The 23,324-nt window shown below is 41.5% G+C and overlaps 1 protein-coding gene across 1 annotated transcript in view; it reads right to left on the reverse strand.

Moving 5' to 3' along the window:
- Nucleotides 1-3,515: 3,515 nt before the first annotated feature.
- Nucleotides 3,516-23,324, reverse strand: part of TESPA1 (thymocyte expressed, positive selection associated 1) — a 40,376-nt gene continuing 20,567 nt past the window's right edge. The window contains exons 8-11 of the mRNA XM_027106555.1: nucleotides 19,453-19,661; nucleotides 17,090-17,886; nucleotides 15,843-15,936; nucleotides 3,516-4,350 (exon numbers count right to left, since the gene is read on the reverse strand). Of these exons, the coding sequence (XP_026962356.1) occupies nucleotides 4,145-4,350; nucleotides 15,843-15,936; nucleotides 17,090-17,886; nucleotides 19,453-19,661 (1,306 nt within the window). The 3' untranslated portion in view covers nucleotides 3,516-4,144. The remainder of the gene's footprint in view (nucleotides 4,351-15,842; nucleotides 15,937-17,089; nucleotides 17,887-19,452; nucleotides 19,662-23,324) is intronic.

Below are 23,324 nucleotides of genomic sequence, written 5' to 3' on the forward strand. Positions count from 1 at the left end.
TAAAGCCAGTTAGCAAATACAGATGGCCTATGGCCACCTCCTAAGGTCCTTGGTGCTTTTCCATTATCTCACTCTCACCCTTAAAAACTATCACTCCTGCTTCAGCAGAGTTGAATTCAGGCTTAGTTCTGGCCTCTCTCCATATTGCAATAGCCATGAATAAAGTAACACAGTTAGTGAGTGTCTAGATTCTAAACCTACCCCTCACTTTACTGACATTCTGATGCTGTGAGTCAGGGCTTTCTGTCTCATTAGAATCCTTCCTAGAATAAACATTGCTGTGCTAAAAGCACTTTTATACCATTACTTTGCTTATTCCCATCCAGTATACTAGACAGGACAGTCCTCAGTAACTTTACTTTACAGTTGAGAACTTAGGGAGGTTAAACACCACGCCTAAATCATACAGCTGGCTAGTGAGTGATGAGGGTATAGGCTTTCATATTTGGGGCCCCAAGTTGCACTCTGGAGCTGTGAATCTAAGTAGAGCCAGATACCTGGGAAGGGATAACTTGAAATACCTACCCAATCCTCAGATTTTGGCAACTCTGAAAGCTTATACCCTCTCCAAACCAGCTAAGGACCTCTGGTCCCTCTATCCCCATTCCAGTGGTCCCTCTCCCCACTCTTCCACCCAGCAGCCTCCAGAGGCCTTCATGTAGTCCGGAAAAGCCATCTCCTAAAGCCTTTTCCACCCACATTACTTTCCTTTGAACCAGCTCCCTGTAATGACCCTGTCTTTCCCCAGCCTATACTTAGAATTCCCTTAGAAACTGCAATTTGTATATGGACACTTGTCACTTTGCCTTGTGGGGCTGCAAGTATGAGCAGCCTGCTTCTTGTGGGTGTCCTACATCCCAGATTGGCTCCTCTCCTTTCACAGGGTTTCCTAGGTGACCCAGGATGGCAGTGAGGGCAATGGGGGTGAGGTGGGAGTAGTTGTGGCAGAGAGAAATCAGCATTGAAAGGGTGTTAGGGATTAATCTCCAAAATATACCAACAACTCACGTAGCTCAATGTCAAAAAACAAACAACCCCGTCAAAAAATGGGCAGAAGACCTAAATAGACAGTTCTCCAAAGAAGACATACAGATGGCCAAGAAGCACATGAAAAGATGCTCATCACTGCTAATTATTAGAGAAATGCAAATCAAAACCATAATGAGGTATCACCTCACACCAGTCAGAATGGCCATCATCAAAAAGTCTACAAATAACAAATGCTGGAGAGGGTGTGGAGAAAAGGGAACCCTCCTACACTGTTGGTGGGAATGTAAATTGGTAAAGCCACTATGGAGAACAGTATGGAGGTTCCTTAAAAAACTAAAAATAGAACTACCATATGATCCGGCAGTCCCACTCCTGGGCATATATCTGTAGAAAACCATAATTCGAAAAGACACATGCATCCCAGTGTTCACTGCAGCACTATTTACAATAGCCAGGACATGGAAGCAACCTAAATGTCCATCAACAGAGGAATGGATAAAGAAGATGTGGTATATATATATATATATATATATATATATATATATATATATATATTCCATTGTGTGTGTGTATACACACACACACACACACACACACACACACACACACAAATGGAATATTGCTCAGTCATAAAAAAGAACGAAATAATGCCATTTGCAGCAACATGGATGGACCTAGATATTGTCATACTGAGTGAAGTAAGTCAGACAGAGAAAGATAAATATCATATGATATTGCTTATATGTAGAATCTTAAAAAATGATACAAAACAGAAATAGAGTCACAGATGTAGAAAACAAACTTATGCTTACCAGTGGAGGAGAAAGGATGGGGAGGGATAAATTGGGAGATTGGGATTGACATATATACACTACTATATATAGAATAGATAACTAATAAGGACTTACTGTATAGCATAGGGAACTCTAGTCAATACTCTGTAATGGCCTATATGGCAAAAGAATCCAAAAAAGAATGGATAAGTTTCCCCAGTTTCTGTGGGAGGGTAGGAGCCTAACTTAGGGGTGGGGGGAGGAGGGCTAGTTCCAAGTTGCAAAACTACCTCCTGTCAAGAAGATACCAGAAAGTTTACTTTTCCTTTGGGTAAGGACAATTAGCAAACAGAGATGGTCTAAGAAGCCTGCACTACAGCTCTTAAAAACTCTCCAGCCCTTTGTTTCCACCTAGCTAGGCAACCAGACTGGTCTATGCTCTATGACTGGCAATAGTATCAAAATAAAATAGAGTTCTGTTTGCTCATAATATCTGGTATGATTTTTTTTTCTTTAACACTCATGGTTATCCTTTCTGTCTAATCCCTTTCTCCTGATCTTTGCTATGGTCGACTAAAAAATTATTCACAACCTAAAAATTGAGAGCTGTTTTTTTAAAAATAAATTTATTTATTTACTTTTGGCTACATTGGGTCTACGTTGCTGCCCCTGGGCTTTTCTTTAGTTGCAGTGAGCGGGGGCTACTCTTTGTTGCAGCGCGCGGGCTTCTCATTGCGGTGGCTTCTCTTGTTGTGGAGCATGGGCTCTAGGCACACGGGCTTCAGTAGTTGTGGCACACAGCCTCAGTAGTTGTGGCGCACAGGCTTAGTTGCTCCGCGGCATGTGGAAATCTTCCGGGACCAGGGCTCGAACCCATGTCTCCTGCATTGGCAGGCGGATCCTTCACCACTGTGCCACCAGGGAAGCCCTGAGAGTTATATTTTATTTGGCGGGAATTTTTAGGACTTCAAGCCTGGGAGGCAGAATCTCAAGTAATCCTCAGAGTACCGCTCTGAGGAGGCCAGGGAGGGGAGCTAGGATACACAGGAGTTTTTAACAAAGCGCAGGTGGTCGGGAACATCAAAAGATTACTGTTAATTAAAGAAAACCAGATATGTCAAGTTAAGGAATTTCGTGCTTTTCTATGTATGAGAAGATGCAGGAATATGGGCTCACTGAAATCATTCCTTTGATATGCACCTCAGCTATCTGGGGCCAGTATCCTGTGTTTTCACATCCTGAGTTTCCTCAGGGCTCACCAACTCACGTTGAAGGGCTGCAGTCACTGATGACTGTGACATCCTTTGTTTACTGGTATGGTAGGCAATATTCTAATTGTCTACCATACACTATCTTGCAGTGTATTAGGTAACCAAGTAATACATTACTGTAAGCGTGCGTGCACGTGTGTGTGTGACCTCTCCCACCCTATTAAAATTTTCTTCGAGAAGGAATATATCTAAAATGCTCTATACCACATATAGCCTGGTAGAGTCCTGTCAGTGTTCAAGCTCTGTTTATTGACAAAACATTTTCCTTCTGACACAAACCACAACTGCTTATTCTTTTTTAAAAATGCCAAGGTTGGGCTTCCCTGGTGGCGCAGTGGTTGAGAGTCCGCCTGCCAATGCAGGGGACGCGGGTTCGTGCCCCGGTCCGGGAAGATCCCACGTGCCGCGGAGCGGCTGGGCCCGTGAGCCATGGCCGCTGAGCCTGCGCGTCCGGAGGCTGTGCTCCATAGCAGCAGAGGCCACAGCAGTGAGAGGCCCGCGTACCAAAAAAAAAAAAAAAAAAAAAAAAGCCAAGGTTTAAAAACATATTTTTATTTGTATTGTTTTCTGCCAGCAGAAAATACTGTGAATTTTTTGCAATGGCCAAGAGGAGGGATTCTGAATCCCGCTCATCTCTTTTCCTATGAAGATCCAAAATTTAGGATACAGGGAGAAAATGGTTTTAGTGGGGAGGCTCCAAGAGCATCTCCTTGGATGAGGCCTCAAGAAGAAAAACAGGACACCTGTATGGTGGACGACTTCCTGGAATTTAATTGGGAGCACAGAGGGATGAACAGAGGCTCAGAGGGAATCCTACTGTAGGCTGCACCAAGGTTTCAGGGCCTGAAAGTGGGATTTGTGCTTCCTCATTTAGCTTGAGCCCTTTGAGAGTATTCCAGTAGCAACCCTTGTTCCTCAAATTTGATCATCCTTAAATCTTCTAACTGTCCTAGGCAGTGTCAAAGCTTGAGAGAAAATTAAGTATTTGTCCAGGTTACCACTGTCCCTATCATGTAGATCATGTATTCTAATACCCACAGAGTAGAAAAACCAAAGAGAAATGAAGTGACTGCCTAAGGTCTGTCTCTGTGCATGCTGTTCATGATAGCATCAGGATGGAGATTCCAAGTCTCTTACTCTGGTCTTCTGCCCGGTGTACCATGCTGCTTTTCTCCTACTGAGATTAGGAGTTTGTAGGGCCAGAGAGCAGGAGCTGGATATTGGAGGCCATACAGCCTCCTGCAAGAGGAGGTGGGAGTTAGGCTCTTCTATGAAGCTGCTGCCGTCAGAGCACGTGCTGTGGTGGTGGTAAAAGCCTGCAATGGGAATTTAAAAGAAACACATCATGCATTTTTTAAAAAATTGAAGTATAGTTGATTTACAATGTTGTGTTAGTTTCAGGTGTACAGCAAAGTGATTCAGTTATACATACATTCTTTTTCATTATAGGTTATTACAAGATATTGAATACAATTCCCTGTGCCATACAATAAGACCTTGTTGTTTAGCTGTTTTATATATAGTAGTGTGTATCTGTTAATCCCAAACTCCTAATTTATCTCTCCCACTATCCCCTTTGGTAACCATAAGTTCGCTTTCTATGTCTGTGAGTTTGTTTCTATTTTGTGAATAAGTTCATTGGTATCATTTTTTAGATTCCACATATAAGTGATATCATATGATATTTGTCTTTGTCTGACTTACTTCACTTAGTATGATAATCTCTAGGTCCATCCATATTGCTGCAAATTGCATTATTTCATTCTTTTTTATGGCCGAGTATTATTTCATTGTGTATATATACCATATCTTCTTTATCCATTCATCTGTCTGTGGACATTTAGGTTGCTTTCATGTCTTGGCTATCGTAAACAGTGCTGCTATGAACACTGCTGTGCATGTATCTTTTTGAATTAGAGTTTTCACTGTATATATGCCCAGGAGTGGGATTGCTGGATCATATGGTAACATTATTTTTAGTTTTTAAAAGAACCTCCATACTGTTCTCCATAGTGCCCGCACCAATTTACATTCCCACCAAGTGTAGGAGGGTTCCCTTTTCTCCACATCCTCTCCAGCATTTATGGTTTGTGGGTTTTTTAATGGTGGTCATTCCGACTGGTGTAAGGTGATACCTCATTGTAGTTTTCATTTGCATTTCTCTGATAATTAGTGAAATTGAGCATCTTTTCATGCACCTGTTAGCCACTTGTATGTCTTCTTTGGAGAAATGTCTATTTAGGTCTTCGGCTCATTTTTGATTGGGTTGTTTGTCACATCATGCATCTTTTTTTTTTTTTTTTTTTTTTTGCGGTACGCGGGCCTCTCACTGTTGTGGCCTCTCCCGTTGCGGAGCACAGGTTCTGGACGCGCAGGCTCAGCAGCCATGGCTCACGGGCCCAGCCACTCCGCAGCATGTGGGATCTTCCCGGACTGGGGCACGAACCCGTGTCCCCTGCATCGGCAGGCGGGCTCTCAACCACTGCGCCACCAGGGAAGCCCACATCATGCATCTTTGAGACAACTTTGTGTACTGGATTGGTAGAAACTTTTATACCCTACCTGGGGAAATGTTTCTCACTACTATAAGTAATATTTAAAGTTATTATTATTAGCAGCAGCAATGGGATCAAAGAGTCATGTGACTTAGGCTTTCTGCTCTTCTCACCATGAAATGAGATTCCTGAAAAAGTTCACTTCTTAATGTTTAGACTTATAAAAGTATACCTACGCTTTTATTCTTATTCTTTTGCATAGACTGCTGAGCACTGCTGGAGAAAATGACAAAACTATTCCCAATCCATGTTCTGCACCTTGAGCTGAGCCCTAATGCTATTCACCAATTCGACTATTAATACATATTTTTATTAATAAATATTATTCTTGTCCTTTCTCCATAGTGGTGATCTCAAATCTTTATGATCCTCCTCAAATTTCTTGCCTCATGCTTTTAATGATGACCCAACAGGAAAAAGAGAGAAACCAGTAAGCATATATTTCTTGACCTCCGCTCCAGACAACCAATGTAACTGTATTCACACCTGTCCTTTTTCCTTTCCTCTAAACTCTGGTAACCCCCATCTGTTCTCTGTATAATGAGTTTTGTTTTGTTTGTTTGTTTTGTTTTTAGATTCCACATAGAAGTGCAATCATATGGTATTTGGCTTCTCTGTCAGACTGATTTCCTTTAGCATAATACTTTTTTAAAGACGTTTTTATTGGAGTATAATTGCTTTACAATGGTGTGTTATTTTCTGCTCTATAACAAAGTGACATATACATATATCCCCATATCTCTTCCCTCTTGCATCTCCCTCCCTCCCACTCTCCCTAGCCTACCCTTCTAGGTGGTCACAAAGCACTAAGCTGATCTCCCTGTGCTATGTGACTTCTTCCCACTAGCTATCTATTTTACATTTGGTAGTGTATATATGTCAATACCACTCTCTCACTTTGTCCCAGCTTACCCTTCCCCCTTCCCGTGTCCTCAAGTCCATTCTCTAGTAGGTCTGCGTCTTTATACTCTTGAGGTCCATGTATGTTGTTGAAAATGGTAAGATTTCTTTTTTTTTTAATGGCTGAGTAGTATTCCACTGTATACATATACCACCTCTTCTTTATCCATTTATCCATTGATGGACACACATTGTTTCCATATCTTGGCTATTGTAAATAGTGCTGCCATGAACACAAGGGTGCATGTATCTTTTCAAATTAGTGTTTTCATTTTATTTGGCTAAACACTCAGAAAAGCATTTACTGGTAGTTCTAATTTTAATTTTTTGAAGAACCGCCATACTGTGTTCCATAGCAGCTGCATCAATTTACACTCCCATCAGCAGTTCATGAGGGTTCTCTTTTTTCCACATCCTTGCCAACACTTGATATTTGTTTTCTTTTTTACCATTTTGACAGGTATGAGGTGCGATCACATTGTGGTTTTGACTTGCATTAGTGATGTTGAGCATCTTTCCATGTGCCTATTGACCTGATCTGTATGTCTTCCTTGGAAAAACGTCTATTCAGATCCTGCCTATTTTTTAAATAGATTGTTTGTTTTTCTTATTAATTGAGTTATATGAGTTCTTACATACTTTGGATATTAACCGCTTATTGGGTATATGATTTGAAAATATCTTCTCCCATTCAGTTGGTTGCCTTTTTATTTTGTTGATGGTTTCCTTCACTGTGCAGAAGCTTTTCAGTTTGATATAGTCCTATGTATTTACTTTTGCTTTGTTTCCATTGTTTCTGGAGTCAGAGCCAAAAAAAAAATATTGCTAAGGTCAATGTTAAGGAGCCTACTGCCTATGTTTTTTTTTTCCTAGGATTCTTATGATTTCTGGTTTTACATTCAAGTCTTTAATCTATTTTGAGTTGATTTTTATGTATGGTGTAAGATAGTGGTCCAGTTTCATACTTCTGCATGTGGTTGTCTAGTTTTCTCAACATAATTTATTGAAGAGACTCTTCTTTCTTCACTGTATCTTCTTGCCTCCTTTGTTATAAATTGGTTAACCATACATGGGTGGGTTTATTTCTGGGCTCTCTTATCTGTTGCATCAATCTGTTTTTATGCCAATACCATATTGTTTTTATTACTATAGTTTTGTAGTATAGTTTGAAATCAGGGAGTGTGATGCCTCCAGCTTTGTTTTTCTTTCTCAAGATTGCTTTGGCTGTTCAGGATCTTTTGTGATTCCATATAAATTTTATGATTGTGTATTTGATTTATGTGAAAAATACCCTTGGTATTTTGAAAGAGATTGTACTGAATCTGTATATTGCTTTGGGTAGTAAGGAAGTTTTAATAATATTAATTCTTCTACTCCATGAGCATAAAATATCTTTCCATTTATTTGTGTTTTCTTCAATTCTTTCATTAATGTCTTATAGTTTTCAGTGTAGAGGTCTTTCACCTCCTAGGTTAAATTTATTCTAGGTATTTTAATTTACTTTATGATGCAATTATAAATGGGATTGTCTTCTTAATTTCTCTTTCTGATAGCTCATTGTTAGTGTTTAAAAATGCAACAGACTTTTGTATATCTATTTTGTATCCTGCACCTTTACTAAATTTGTTTATTAGTTCTCACAGTTTTTTGGAGGAGGCTTTAGGGTTTTCCATATATAAAATCATGTCATCTGCAAATAGTGACAATTTTACTTCTTTCTTTCCAATTTGGATGCCTTTTATTTCTTTTTCTTGACTAATTGCTCTGGCTAGGACTTCCAGTACTATGTTGAATAAAAGTGGTGAGTGTGGTCACCCCTTCCTTGCTCCTCATCTTAGAGGAAAAGCTTTCAGCTTTTCGCCATTGAGTATGATGCTGGCTGTGGGCTTGTCATATATGGCCTTTATTATGCTAAGTCATGTTCCCTCTATGCCCACTTTGTTGACAGTTTTGATATATTTAAGTTGATAGCAAGTTAAGTTCGAATGCATTCTAAAACTCTATATTTTAACGCCCCCATCCAAATTTTGTGGGTTTTATTTTTATTTATTTTTGTTTTTTAATTGAAGTATAGTGGATTTGCAATGTTGTACAAATCTCTGCTGTACAGCAAAGTGACTCAGTTTTATACATTATACATTCTTTTAAAATATTCTTTTCCATTATGGTTTGTCCCAGGAGATTGGATATAGTTCCCTCTGCTATATAGTAGGACCTTGTTGTTTCACATTTTGTGTTTTTGATGTCACATTTTACATCTTTTTATTTTGTGTACCTCTTACCTGATTATTTTAGTTCTAGTTATTTTTACTGCTTTTGTATTTTAACCTTCATACTGGATTTATAAGTTATTAATCCACTACCTTTAATATATATTTACCTTTACCAGTGAGATTTTCACTTTCATATGTTCTCTTGTTAGTAATTAATGCCCCCTTTTTTCAGCTTAATGAAGGTTCTTTAACATTTACTGCAAGACTGGTTTAGTGGTGATGAACTCCTTTAGCTTTTGTTTGCCTGGAAAGTTCTTTATCTTCTTTTCAATTCTAAATGATTACCTTGCTGGGTAGAGTATTAATTGGTTGGAAGTTTATTTCTTTCAGCACTTTGAATATATCAGGCCACTCCCAGCCTGCAGTTTTTGCTAAGAAATCAGCTGATAGTCTTATGGAGGTTAGCTTCTGCATAACAAGTTGTTTTTCTCTTGCTATTTTTAAGATTCTCTCTTTATCTTTAACTTTTGACATTTTAATTATAATCTTGGTGTGGCTCTCTTTAGGTCCATCTTGTGTGGAACACTCTGGGCTTCTTGGATCTAGACAGATCCAGACATCTAGTCTGTTTCCATCACCAAGTTAGGGACATTTTCAGCCATTATTTCTTCAAATATGTTTTCTGCCCCTTTCTCTCTTCCCCTTCTGGTACCCCTACAATTCAAATATTATTCCTCTTGATGTTGCCTCATAGGTCCTTTAAGCTATCTTCACTTTTTAAATTTCTTTGTTCTTTCTGCTGGTCTGTTGGGTGAGTTCCACTGCCATGTCTTCCAGATCACTGATTCTTTCTTCTGCTTCATCTAGTGTGCTGTTGAACACTGCCAGTGTACATTTCAGTTCAGTTATTGTATTCTTCAAACCTGTGATGTTTGTTTTCTACTTTCTTTTATTATCTATAACTTTGTTTAAAGTTCTCACTGTGTTTATCCATTCTTCTCCTGTGTTTGGTGAGCACTTTAATGACCATTACTTTGAACACTTTATCAGGTAAATTACTTGTCTCTATTTCGTTGAGGTGTTTTTGTTTCTTTTCCCTGGGTTTTTATCTTGTTCTTTCATTTGAAACATATTCTTTGACTCCTCATTTTTGCTTGACTCTCTGTGTTGTTTCTATGTGAAATAGCTACGTCTCCCAGTCTTGAAGGAATGGCCTTGTGTAGGAGATGAACCTTATCATTTAACCTTTCCCTAGCTTGTTGTCTCTCAAACATTTGTGTTTGTCTAAGCAGCCTGATTTATTCTGGGTAGGTCCCAGTTGTTGAGAATGTGCCAGGACCTCTGAGTGTCCTAGAGGAGGGATCTCAGTTTGGGGCTGATTGAAAGTTAGACCTTCAGGCAGCAGCTTTTAAGATATGCAAATATATACGGTCCTGTAGGACTGAAATTGTAGACTCTGCTGGCATCAAGACCAAGAACCCGGAGGTGTCCCTTTGAGAATGTTGCAAAATTCTGGGCTCCAGTTGAGTGTATAAGCACCTTTCTGGGAGGTACTGGTGAGCTGTAGTGAAGTCAAGTGAGAGTACTGGCTAATGTTCCCTGAGAACACTTCTGTAGCATCTAGATGTGTGGTTAACTTGAACTCTACTTCTCAGGCTGATGCTCCAGGACAAGTAAATAGGCCTTTTGCATGGGAAGACTGGGGGTTGTTTCAGTCTGCTGTCTGTGCAGTGCCCTGCGGGTGGTAGCCTGCCAAGAACTATCTCTCTAATTGTTTTAGACCTGTGGAGCCCAGAAAGGCAATCCTACTGGCCATCAGAACTAGGTTGACTCAAGGAGCATTCCCAGTGTGGGCTGTGCTCACCTGGCCACTTTGGTAGGGCCATGGGGATGTAGTGCGCAGGGGCAGGTCACTCACCTGGCAGGTTAAAACATGTCTCTTTAGGAAACTTGTAAATTCTTTGTTTCTTTGAAATGTATGTAAATCTTTTTTAAAGGCTAAATAAGCCCCTTGAAACCTTTACAAACCAGAAATGTCTCTCTCAAGGATATGGAAGCCATTGCTTTGAAATGTATCAAGGATCATAGAACCCCCATCTCCCAGTCTCCAGTCTAACTTAGATGCCTGGCTCCAACTGCAAAACCACGAATTGCCATAAAAACATGAGAGGTATTTATTATTCCTTTGGCTAAAGGCAATAAGCTAATATGGTTGGCCACCTCAGTTACCAGGTGAATCTAGGATGAACTATGTGTGAAAAATGGTGCTGTCAAGTCCTCTTACTTGAGGACTAGTTATTGTTTATTTTGACAACATGTATGTAATGGGTTGTATCTTCTTGGATATATAAGAGGGTAAGACCCCTTTCTGTCTCTGCAATCTCTTTAGCACACCCTTTGCCTGTGATGCACATCATATTCTGGTGTAATGTTTATTCAAAAACATAACTTTTTTCTTTCTCTTATACCTTTCCGGAGAGGGATTCTGGGGTGGCAGAAGGTTTTGTTTTTAATTATATTTACCCCACAGACACAAAACAACCTTGGGAAGAAATGTAAATGAGGCAGAAAAATAATTATCACATTCTCATAGTCCTCTCTCTCTTTCCTCTCCCTTTTCTTGTCTCTCTCTACACTTCCTATCTGATAGTTCCTCTTGAGAATTTATTTTGGTATAAAAATAACTGTGCCCAGGGTCATCACCTATAAAATGGGGAACAATAAAGCAACCTATATCACAGGATTAAATGATTTAATTCCCACAAAGTGCTAAGGATAGTGTAGGACATGTAATAAGCACTATATATATTTGTTATTGTTAATATTATCATATGGCAAAATCTTTCATCAAGGAGCAAGTCTGTAGCTACCTGGCTCACAGAGTTTCCACCAAGTACAAACAGATAGTGTGTTGAGTTACCCACCATTTGGGATTATCTCAGACTAGTTTTCTTCTTTATCCTGTGCTCTGCACCAGCCTCCCCACCTAATCCTTCCTGACTCTTCTCCCACTGCTGCTAGCAGTGTTGATAATAAAATGAAACCTCTCACTTCTAGATATGATCACTTCACAAACAGGATATATATTATGCTGTACTACCTCAGATCTGGTAAAAGAAACAACAACAACAAAATAAAAAGAAAAATATTCTCCTTAGCAGTGCTTCTCATAAATGTGGTAAAGGTCAAATGATTTAAATTTCAGCAACAGGGCACCAATAAAAGGGCCATGAAGTTGAAATTCTTGAGCAAGGTGCAAATTATGAGGGATGAGTGTCATTCTTTGCCAGGAACTTGGAGGAAGATTAAGACTTCTCTGGAAGAGACTAAAAGATGGAGTGGGAGGGATGAAAGCTGATAGCTGGGAACAAGATCCTCTTTTAACAGAAAATGTGCCCTTGTGCTAATTACAGAAAGGTGCTCATCTTATATAGATAAATTAGGGGGAAAAAATAAACTCTCTCTTAGAAGAAGACGACCCTTGAGATTATGGAAGGTAAGCTCAGTAGAGCTGGGTTCCAACCCCTATTTGCCTCTTCAAGTGAGTGTCTTTGTGAAATATGAGGACCACACCACTAGACACAGCTGCTGGCTGGGTGCTGCTACCACTTTCTATCCATGCTTGCACCTCTCCTATGCTTGACAACAAGTAGTAGATTAACACCTGGGACTAGATACAGAGATCCTGGGAGATAATTACAGATCCTGGAAGGGGCAGTAGATCTGAGGAACTGTCCCACCTAGTTCTGCCTTTGATGGTGGTGAGTGAATTTCCCTATCCGTGTTTCTTATGCAGTCTTTAATCTTGCCAGTGCTGAGCTGTTTTCATAGCTACTTCCCACTCCATGTGATCTCTTAAAGGATGATAGAGGAGTGGATTGAGAGAGATAGCTTATAGCTTTGTGAGAAGATTAATAAAGAAACTCATAGAACATTGGAATGATTTGGGAACCACTGTGACCCCCTGCCTCAGCTGAAGTCTGTGTCAGTGAAGAAGAGATCTCTCATCTTTCTAGGGGAATCATAAAAGGAAAATCTATAAAATCACCTCCTCATTTACCTGAGAGGCTAAGTGCATTGAATTTCTAAAGTTACTGTGTTTCATTGAATCTGATAAAACATTGTTTGTAAGACATAATTAATTTTGTATTCCATTAAGAAGACAAATATATGTATTATATATATATATATATACACACACACACACACAAGTATATTGGTTGACACTGCCAACTGTTAGACTCATTCTATTTCAGAGATATTCAAGTGCAGAAAAATGTACATCTTAGAATAAGTGAAATATAGCATCTCTAAACACAGTAACTCCTGCTGTAATGAAATCCCATCACCTAGCAGAAAATGGAGTCTAGTTACATCTAGTTACTTATTTGAAATGTTTAATTCCTAGAAACTTCCTCCCTGGCAACTCAATTCCAATCTTTCTGTATACTGACCTTTAGTCAAAGATGGGACGTTTGTGAGAAGAACTGACGTTTTGGGTATTGCATGAACTGTCTAGAAAGGTATAATCATATAGATCCTACACAGCCTGCTTTGCTGGACAAATCGGCATTTTCTTGTGCGAGGCTGACATCTGCTGGACAAGTAACACTTGAGCAAAGCTTTGTTTTGCTATTTTAGAATAAATTAAAATTTTTGGCAGGGAAACCTAGCTGTGGTGCATATACTCCACATTTTCTATTCGAATTTGATAAGTTTAGCAGTTAATTTTCTTTTCAAATTTTGTATGCTGTGGCTGAGTTTCAATGAGCTTTAGAATGACAGCTTACCCTCAGGGCAACTTTAATATGTGAGGATAAAGCCCTTTAATTAAACTAGTCTTTCTTAACCCTCATGGGGTGTCAGAATCACTGTCTGTGAGAGACTGTTTATAAATATGGCCACAGCAACCCTCCCATTCCACATTGCCTTTTCATAGCGTGACTTTGCCACTCCTATTTAAAAAGTAAAGTCTGTTTTCCTTCCTTTTGAATCTAGGTTGGCTTTGTGCTTTGATTTCAGCAATAACATGTGGTAGAGGGGGCACTGTACAACTTAAAACGTATCCTTAAAAAGAGCCATTGCAACTTCAGTTTTTGCTGAACATCCACGTAAGAAAGACAAGTTAGACTGCTGAAGAATGACTCACCACATGGAGAGAGTGCCTGCCTGCCTGCCTGACAGTCAGCAGAGAGATTCAGCACCAAGGCTAGCGCCAATAGGGTGAGCCCATTTAGACCTTCTAGTCCAGCCCAGTCAACTAGCCAAAAACAGCTTGCATAAGTGAACCCAGATGAACCGAGCAGAAGAATCCCCCCCAGTAAACCCACTAAACAGCAAGAAATAATAAATAAGTTTTCCTTTAAGTCACTACATTTGGGGTGGTTTATTATGCAAAAATAGGTAACTGCTAACACTAGGAAACTTTTAAAGAAGAATAAACGATAATGCCCAAGTCCAAACCTAAGAGATTTGTATTTAATTCTATTAGGTGGAGTCCAGGAAATAGCAATTTTTTAAAAAGCCTGTAAGATTGGGATTCACTGATCTAAATATTTTGCCCATGATTACCTTTTCTAAAATCAGTAGCAGCAGCAACAGCAACGTCATAACGGTTATTCCAGCATGGTGCATTACCTACACAAACTCTCTGTAAGGTTTCATGGGAGCAAACAAAGTTAAGTGAGCTTGGCAAGATTATTAAGCTAGTAGGAGGTAGGTCATTTGACTCCATATCTTAAATTTTTTCAACTACATATAGTAGATTGCTGTCTTCTGACATTTACCTCTTTTGTGAGTGACTGATACATACAAGCTACATATCTGGAGATGAAAGTTATGGGTAAGAGAGAACGTAGAGCGATTAGGACCCTAAACCCACAGATAATTAGAAGTAAAGGAGTTAGAATCATAAAGACCTTTGTGACTCTGGACCAGTAACAATGAAATTTTGGTGTTAAACAAAAAGCTATTGGACTAGGAAGTGCAGTAAATAGTACTAAGACGTTCAAAATGGAGGGATCCCTAAGCAAGATGATTCATTTACTTAATTCAAGAAATATTTCAATTCTTCCTATCTTGGGAAAATCAGTATATCTGATGCCATATTCTCTGTGGTCCTAGCGGATAGGCAGTTGAAGTACCAGGAGATTAATTTCTGCTTAGTTTAAATAATAAATCTTTAGTCAAATTTTTCAAAAAATAAAGGAAAGCTCTGAAAGAGTTAATACTCGAAATTCATATCTAGAGGAAAGACATTTTAGCTGCAATAACTACCTACGTGAGATTCATTGTCCTTCTTTGAGGAGAGAAGGAGAGCTATGTACATCAGACCCTAGCTGCAGAATGGAACTCAGAGCCTAAATGAACATACATGTGAGATACATTGAGGACTCTTGCCTAAGTCCTATGATTTGGGCTGATTAGAAAGTAGCTAAAAGCAGGTGCTGGGGTATAAATCTCCATGGTTGGTCTTCATCTGGTTGGTCTTCACCTGTTGCAAACTACAATGCTTCTCAAACTTCAATGTGCAAGTAAATCACCTAAGAATCTTAATAAAATTTGATCCATTAGGTCGGGGGTGGGGAAGGGCTGGGATTCCACATTTCTAACAAAATCCCAAATGATGCTAATACTGCTGATCTGCAGACTACATTTTGAATATTAAGGTTATACAGAATTTTCCCCCCCGAGCAACAGTTCTCAGACTGTGATCACCAGACCAACAGCATTGACAACACTTGAGAATTTGTTAGAAATGCAAATTCCTAGGCCCTGTCCAGATCTATTCAATCAGAAACTCTGGGAGTTGGGACCCAGCCATCTGTAGTGTCACAAGCCCCCCAGGTGATTTTGATGCTGAAGTTTGAGAACCACTGATCTAGAAAAGTATTTATCCAGCCATAATAGAATTACACTAGGAGCTTTAAAACAAAAAAATTCAGTCCCTGGGCTCCACGCCATACCAATTAAATCAGAAGGCAGGATGTGGGACACTTCACTGTGAGTATTTTTAAAAATCTCCCCATGTGCTTACAATGTGCAGTGAGGTTTGAGAAACACACACACACACACACACACACACACACGAGAGAGAGAGAGAGAGAGAGAGAGAGAGAGAGAGAGCTCCACTTCACTTACTTCCTGAGTCTTTGCCAGCAAAAGTCTGGTAGAGGTGGTGGTTTCTGGATCTGCTGGGCCAGTGGCTCTCTTCCTCCTCACTGTTGCTTTGCACCTGTAACCAAGATCCCGGCAGAACTCAGTCAGTGCCAGTGTTGGAGAAAAGTGCAGAATGGCAGATAGCTGTAAGGGAAAGAGGCTGAATGTACTTGAGAGACTTGGCCTCTTCTCTTGTGGTAGGAGCCTGGTAGTGAGGAAGGCAGGAACAGCTCTACATTCAATGAAAGGTGACATACATGCAAATGACACTGCAAATCATCATGGCTTCTCTTTGTGGCAAGGATCTGAGGGCTTTTCCTCGAGACTCTAGCACTTGATGGCAGTACTGTCCATAGACCCAGGCAAGAAGAATTCCAAGTTTTAGAGAGCTCATGGGATGAAGAGTTGGTGGACCTAGAGGATGTGTCCACTTTGATCTTGTACTACCCCTTCTGGACCATGCTCTGGATACCCAGAATACCCCCAAATGCTATTCAAATGGCCCCAAGCCTGTTTCAGGGAAATGCATTGGCTTTGCCTCGTGTCTGTTCTCTCAAAGACCAGCCTTTCTCCTAGTGTATGCACTCCCAGGCCTGAGTGATGACTAATGGTGGTTATATGTGTGGGTAGGGGGTTTGTGGCATTTGTATATGCAGGCTGGGGTGTTCACATGTGTATGTGCAAAATCCCTTATGGTGCAGGGCAGATCTGGCCATAGGAAGAGAAGGCGACAGGATGAGGAGGGTCTCTGCCCACCCTGCCATGTTCTAGCGCTGAAGTCCTAAGAGTGAGAATTCTAGATTTGAACCTGAACTTCTAGGACTTTGCGGTTACATGCTTGTCAAGGTAGAAGAGAAGATTTTATTTAATCGTGTTTAGCCTAGTGTGTAACCTCTATCTGTACTCTTGTGTGGATCCCACAAATGACAGGGGCAGGTGTGCTTGATGAGAAACTTCAGTGAAGATCAGATTAGATAAGGAATTAGAAAAATAGTGCTAGAAACCTGGGCACTCTTAAGAAACCAGGCTCATTTCTTTTTCTCCCTCCTTGTATATTAACCCATTCCCAAAGGTTTCTGAATATAATTCAAGAATTGAAAAAATAAAACAAATAAATAAATAAGAATTGATATATCTGGCAAGGAAAAGGAGCCTGGATTTCCTTTACCCAAGGGAAGGAATCCACAGCCTTTCTCTGCCAGCCTCTCCCTCACTTTCAACCCACTCACCTCCAAGTCCAAAGTGTCCTGCAGCTGCTGGGTTAGAGATCGGTGCAGTTCTATTCTCTCTTGGCCCTGTTTCCATTTCTGTTGGATGGTGGACAGGTCCAGTGATTTAACCTTCCTGCCCATGGGATTCTTCTGAAACAGACTCTTTCTTGCTCTGCTCTTTCTTTTCCAGAAGGTCTCATCCTTGGCTGAATGGGCTTCCTTACTGGTGGCTTGTAGACCCCACAGCTGTCTCTTTACCTGTGCAGGGTCTGTGCTCCACTGTAGATCTGCTCTGGGCAGAGAATGTGTGCAACAGGGGTTAGAATCCAGAGTTTCTGATGGCTCTTGCAATGTGGACATCCCCTGCTGTGTTTCCTCTTTAAAGCAGAGGGCACATGGACAGAAAGAAGTGGGCAGCCTTGTACCCCTGATGGGGGGCACAGGATCTCCCTGTGGGACTGGCCCAAATCCAGGGTCTTGCTGGAGGACCAACTTCTCTCCTCGCACTCTGTCCATCACTTCCCACACCACCTGGTCTAAACTGTTCCTTTTGGGGGTGTGGTCGGGTGGTGACAGCCTATCTCGTGGGCACGTGTACAGGCACATTTTGGAGATGGCTTTCCGGAGGCGCTCTCTGGGTGAGTGAGGTTCAGGTTCTGGGGCCAGAATCTTGATGGATGGCACATCACTTGTGTTGCAATTCCAGAACATGTGGGATGGTGTGAACTTTTGGACAGGGGTCTTAGATACGTAGGAGTAGAGACAGAAGAAGGCATCGGCGGTGACGGCCAGTGTTTGCACTTGCTTAAACCTGCCTGAGTGCAAGGGTTGAAGATGGTGAGTCTAGGGGTCATCAGCAAATTACTTCTTGAATCTTTCCCTTCAATAGCCTTCCTAAAACTCAAAATTCAGAAAGAAGGTGCCATTTTCTCTACCAGCGTTTCTCCCATTTAGATTTCTGACACCCAGGATTCTCTTTCTTGACCTTCTTGACTTTTTGACTCCCTATCCCAAATAGTCCAAAACTTAATTCTATACGGATGCAAAACTTTTCTGTATCTTGATTCAGCATATCCTTTCTGCTGTCAGTATACAATGGTCTCTATCACTGTGTTTGCCTTAGATGACAAACATGACTAAAGAGGGCAAAACTAACATTATTTTCTTACTAAGAAAACTTTAGGTTATAGAAGTCTTCTTTGATAGCAGCAAATGTGACGGATAGCAATTACTAGGCAATGGACAGGAGTAGAGAAATTCAGATGAACTATATCATTTCTGCTAGACTTTGCTTCTCAAAGTGTGGCCAGTAGTCCAGTAGCATTGGCATTACTTGGGAATTTATTGCAAATACAGACTCTCAGACTGTAACCCACACATTTACAATATCCTTCAGTAATTCATACATACACCCATGTTGGAAAAGCACTGTGATAAACCATATATCCCTTAAACTGTAAGTGTCCTAAAGGCAAGAATCATGTTTCTCTTGCCTAGCTGCTGTTCTTCCAGAATTTAACAACTAATTATGTACTTGGCACATAAAATAAATTCAATAAATCATCCTCAATCTTTAGTGTGCGTAAGAATCATCTAAAGTGCTTGTGCAAATACTCCAACTCAAAATCCTTGTTCCAGCAGGTGGAGCTCAGAAGCGTAGTTTTACCAAGTTTTTAAGTTGAATCTGTTGCAAAGAATCTGAAACAGCACTGTCAAAAACACTATGTTGGGGGGCTGTAAAACAATATAATTTGAAATATATTGTAACATATAGAATAAAATAGAGACTTTTATCCCTCATCCAGGTAGAGAAGTCCTCTCGTATCTTTCCTTAGTATGGAATTGGGACAACTGAAATCATTGTTTCCCTAGACGTGGTCTAAGTATTATACATAAGAATCATCGGCGTGCTTACTTAACATAAATATTCCTGAGCCCTTCCTTCTCTGGAAGAAAAGCCTATGACTATGAATGTTTTATTAACTCCTGCACAATTTAACATAATTAACAGAACCACTGCCCTAAATGGAAATGATTTTAATGTAGTGGCTATAAATGGGGAACATTCAATAATTCCAACTGAGAAATAGAAAATGGGGACAAGATTTAAAGACATTGTTCCTATTTGATTTGGCTAAAAGAGAGAAGATCTAAAGAAAGTAATAGTGATATGAGGTCTCTTGAAGACAATTTCTTCAAGAGAGAGAAGAGAAGTCAAAGTTCTCTATCTTCACTGAAGACAGCATAGGAAGAAACAGACACAAGAGACAAAGGGTCGAGTGAAGCTGACCAAGAGAAAGTAGTATTTAGAGCCACTGATCCCTGTTGTGAATGACTGCAGGCTGGGGAGAAGTTGAGCATGTATCTGTGGTAACACTCACTGGCCAGCATGAGGCACGGGTCTTCCATCTCAATCCTCCGCACCTGGGACTTCAGGAAGAGCTGGAAATCAATGCCTTTGGCCTGAGACGGAGTGGTGAAAAATCGGGCAGGAATTCGAGAAGTGTCTTTGTGGTCCTCCTGGCCAAAGCCCAGACTGAAAAGGACATCTTCTGCATCTTCTTGCACCTTGTCCAGAATCTCTGAGATGCTGCAAAGAGGGGGTTTGGGTAAACAAGCAAAGCTTTGAGACACAGGGTAATCCAGAGTTATCTAATAAAAGTGTCAGGAGACTGAGATACCTTTCTGGCCATTTCTCCATCTACCACTGTGACTGAGAAAAGCTTTCACTGCTCTGAATCTAAACTCTCTGTCTGAAACATGGGAATTACAATCTCGCCCTGGTTTAAAAACTGAACGAGATTCTGTCATGACTACAGTGATTACAGATGAATGAAAATTTGCTATGAGAGGGACCTGAAAAATCAAAAGCAGTCTAGATGCAAAGAAACCTTGCAGTTGTGTTATTAACCTGTCAGTTCCCACTTGCACATACTGTGACACAGCTGGCTTTTGCCAAGCGCTTTGTAACTTGCTACCCAGCTTGTGCCAATGGCTGTGTGGAACACCCAGGCAATGAGTGGGTAAGGAACATAAAACTCATTTTATTCTCACCCTGAGGATAAAATTTTATCTATACAGGTATGCTCAAAACCTGATTTTGAGAAGTAGGCCCCTTTACAGCACAATTTCAGGACAGAAGTCCTGCATTACAGACCAAACACTTTCTCTCCGTCTCTGTCTCTCTCTCGGGGGAGCTGTGAATTATTGGAGGCTTTGACTAATCACTGCTACTCTCTTCAGAAAGGATGCTGGGCTTTTTGATCCAAATCGAGACCATCTTATTCAAGTAATAGCTGGATAATTCGAATACCTGGATCTATTCTCGTGCATTCCTCCTAACTGCCATTTTTTTTTTTTTTTTTTTGTGGTACGCGGGCCTCTCACTGCTGTGGCCTCTCCCGTTGCGGAGCACAGGCTCCGAATGCGCCATGGCTCACGGGCCCAGCCGCTCCGCGGCATGTGGGATCCTCCCGGATCAGGGCACGAACCCGTGTCCCCTGCATCGGCAGGCGGACTCTCAACCACTGCGCCACCAAGGAAGCCCCTAACTGCCAATTTTATCTTCATGATCCTAAGTTTCCTTATCTGAATTGTGGGCATACGACTAGATCACCGAGGAGGGGGGAGATCAAGGTGGCAGAGAAGGAAGACGCTGAGTTCACCCACCCCAACGAACAGATCAAAAATACATCTCCATGAGGAGCAACTCTCGCTGAAAACACATTGGAGACTGATACACTCTTACACAGCCAAGGCTGTAAAGCAAGATCTACATGGAATTGGGTAGGAAGAGTAGAGAAACAGTCAGGTCAGGACCTGCATCCCTGCAAGGGGACACAGAGGAAGAGGGGGAATTACATGGGCTCTGAGATCCTCCCTGGGGAGTGGGCGGTTCAAACCACAAATTGGGCACCCCAGCCCTAGGGTCTGATGCTGGGCAGAGGAGTCCCATTAGCTGACTTGAAAACCAGTGGGACTAATAGGAGGGCTGCAGGAACCCTAGACTCTGCTCGCGAAGAGAGCGCACTCGTTCGCTGACTCCCTGAGACAAGGAGGAGGAAGCAGATTGAAAGTGCCTTGACTTTGGCCATCTTCCTGTGACCCACACGGGGCACCCACTCTAGTCCCTCTTGCTCCATGGTGCAGCTCTCCACTAGGGTGAAGGCTGCCATTACTAAGAAGAGTGTGTAGCTGTGGGCGATGGAGCTGGCTTGGACCTGGCGCTACATCTGAACCGGGCAATGGCAGCCATTACTGGCACTCCCAGCAGAGGCAGATGGAGAGCGGTCTGGAACTCTGACTCGTGTGCCAGGACCGCTCCCCAATGGGCCCTTGCTTGCAATGGGCACCTGCCCCAGCCCTTCTTGCTCCAGCCCTGCTCCCCTCTGGGGCGAAGGTACCAATGCTGGGATGCAGGAGAGCACACACTCAGAGGGAATGGAACCAGTTCAGACCTGACCCTCAGGAATTCTGCTCCAACAACTTAGGACACAGTCTTGCCCCGGATAGGGTGCTGTGAGCCACTGAGCACAGGAGAAGCCCTGGCTCACACCAGGCTCTGGCTCTAGCCCTTCCATCTCCAGCCACAGCTTCCACTAAGGTGACAGCTGCCAGCACACCTCGTGGGGGAGAGGTGACTTGTGTCCACTTCAGACCCGGTTATAAAGCTATAGTCATCAGAGCAGTTTGGTACGGGCACAAAAGCAGATATATAGATCAATGGAACAGAATAGAGAGCCCAGAAAAAAAAACCATGCACTTATAGTGCATGAGTATACAATGGGGAAACAAGAGTATCCAATGGGGAAAAGACTGTCTCTTTAATAAGTGGTGCTGGGAAATTGAAGAGCTACATGTAAAAGAATTCGAAAATTTTCTCACTCTGTATAAAAAAATAAACTCAAAATGGGTGAACACTGTTCCATAAGAACAGAAGTCATAAAACACCTAGAAGAAAACACAAGCAGAACACTCTTTGACATAAATTGCAGCAATATTTTCTTGGATCTCTCTCATAAGGCAAAGGAAACAAAAGCTAAAATGGACAAATGGCACTTAATTAAACTTAAAGCCTTTTGCACAGTAAAGGAAATCACTGATAGAATGAAAAGACAACTTACTAAATGGGAGAAAATATTTTCAAATGATATGACTGATAATGGGTTGATATCCAAAATGTATAAATAGCTCATACATCTCAATATCAAAAAACAAAGAACGTAATTAAAAAATGGGCAGAAGACCTCAATAGACATTTTCCCAAAGAAAACATACAGATGGCCAGTAGGCACATGAAAAGATGCTCAACATTGCTAATTATCAGAGAATTGGAAATCAAAACTACAATGAGGGGCTTCCCTGGTGGCGCAGTGGTTGAGAGTCCGCCTGCCGATGCAGGGGACACGGGTTCGTGCCCCGGTCCAGGATGATCCCACATGCCGCGGAGCAGCTGGGCCCGTGAGCCATGGCCGCAGAGTCTGCGCGTCCGGAGCCTGTGCTCCTCAACAGGAGAGGCCACAGCAGTACCTTTTTTTTTTGCGTACCGCAAAAAAAAAAAAAAAAAAAAAAAAAAAACTACAATGAGGTATCACCTCACACCAGTCAGAATGGCCATCATCAAAAAGCCTACAGGGCTTCCCTGGTGGCACAGTGGTTAAGAATCCGCCTGCCAATGCAGGGTACATGTGTTTGATCCCTGGTAGGGGAAGATCCCACATGCCGTGGAGCAACTAAGACCGTGAGCCAAAACTACCGAGCCTGCACTCTAGAGCCCAAGAGCCACAACTACTGAGCCCACATGCTGCTACTACTGAAGCCCATGCGCCTAGTGCCTGTGCTCCACAACAAGAGAAGCCACTGCAATGAGAAGCTTGCGCACTGCAATGAAGAGTAGCCCCGCTCGCTGCAACTAGAGAAAGCCCACGTGCAGCAACAAAGACCCAACACAGCCAAAAACAAATTAAAAAAAAAAATGTCTACAAATAATAAATGCTGGAGAGGGTGTGGAACAAAGGGAACCCTCCTACACTGTTGGTGGGAATGTAAATTGGGCAGTCACTATGCAGAACAGTATGGAGATTCCTCAAAAAAACCAAAAACAGAGTTACCATATGATCCAGCAATCCTACTCCTGGACACATATCCAGAAAAGATGAAAACTCTAATTTGAAAGATACATTCACTCCATTGTTCATAGCAGCACTATTTACAGCCAAGACATGGAAGCAACTTAAATGTCCATCAACAGATG

This window comes from Aethalodelphis obliquidens, unplaced genomic scaffold (assembly GCF_003676395.1).
Source record: "Aethalodelphis obliquidens isolate GAN/ISIS:26980383/991018 unplaced genomic scaffold, ASM367639v1 scaffold8, whole genome shotgun sequence".
Taxonomy (NCBI): Eukaryota; Metazoa; Chordata; class Mammalia; order Artiodactyla; family Delphinidae; genus Aethalodelphis; species Aethalodelphis obliquidens.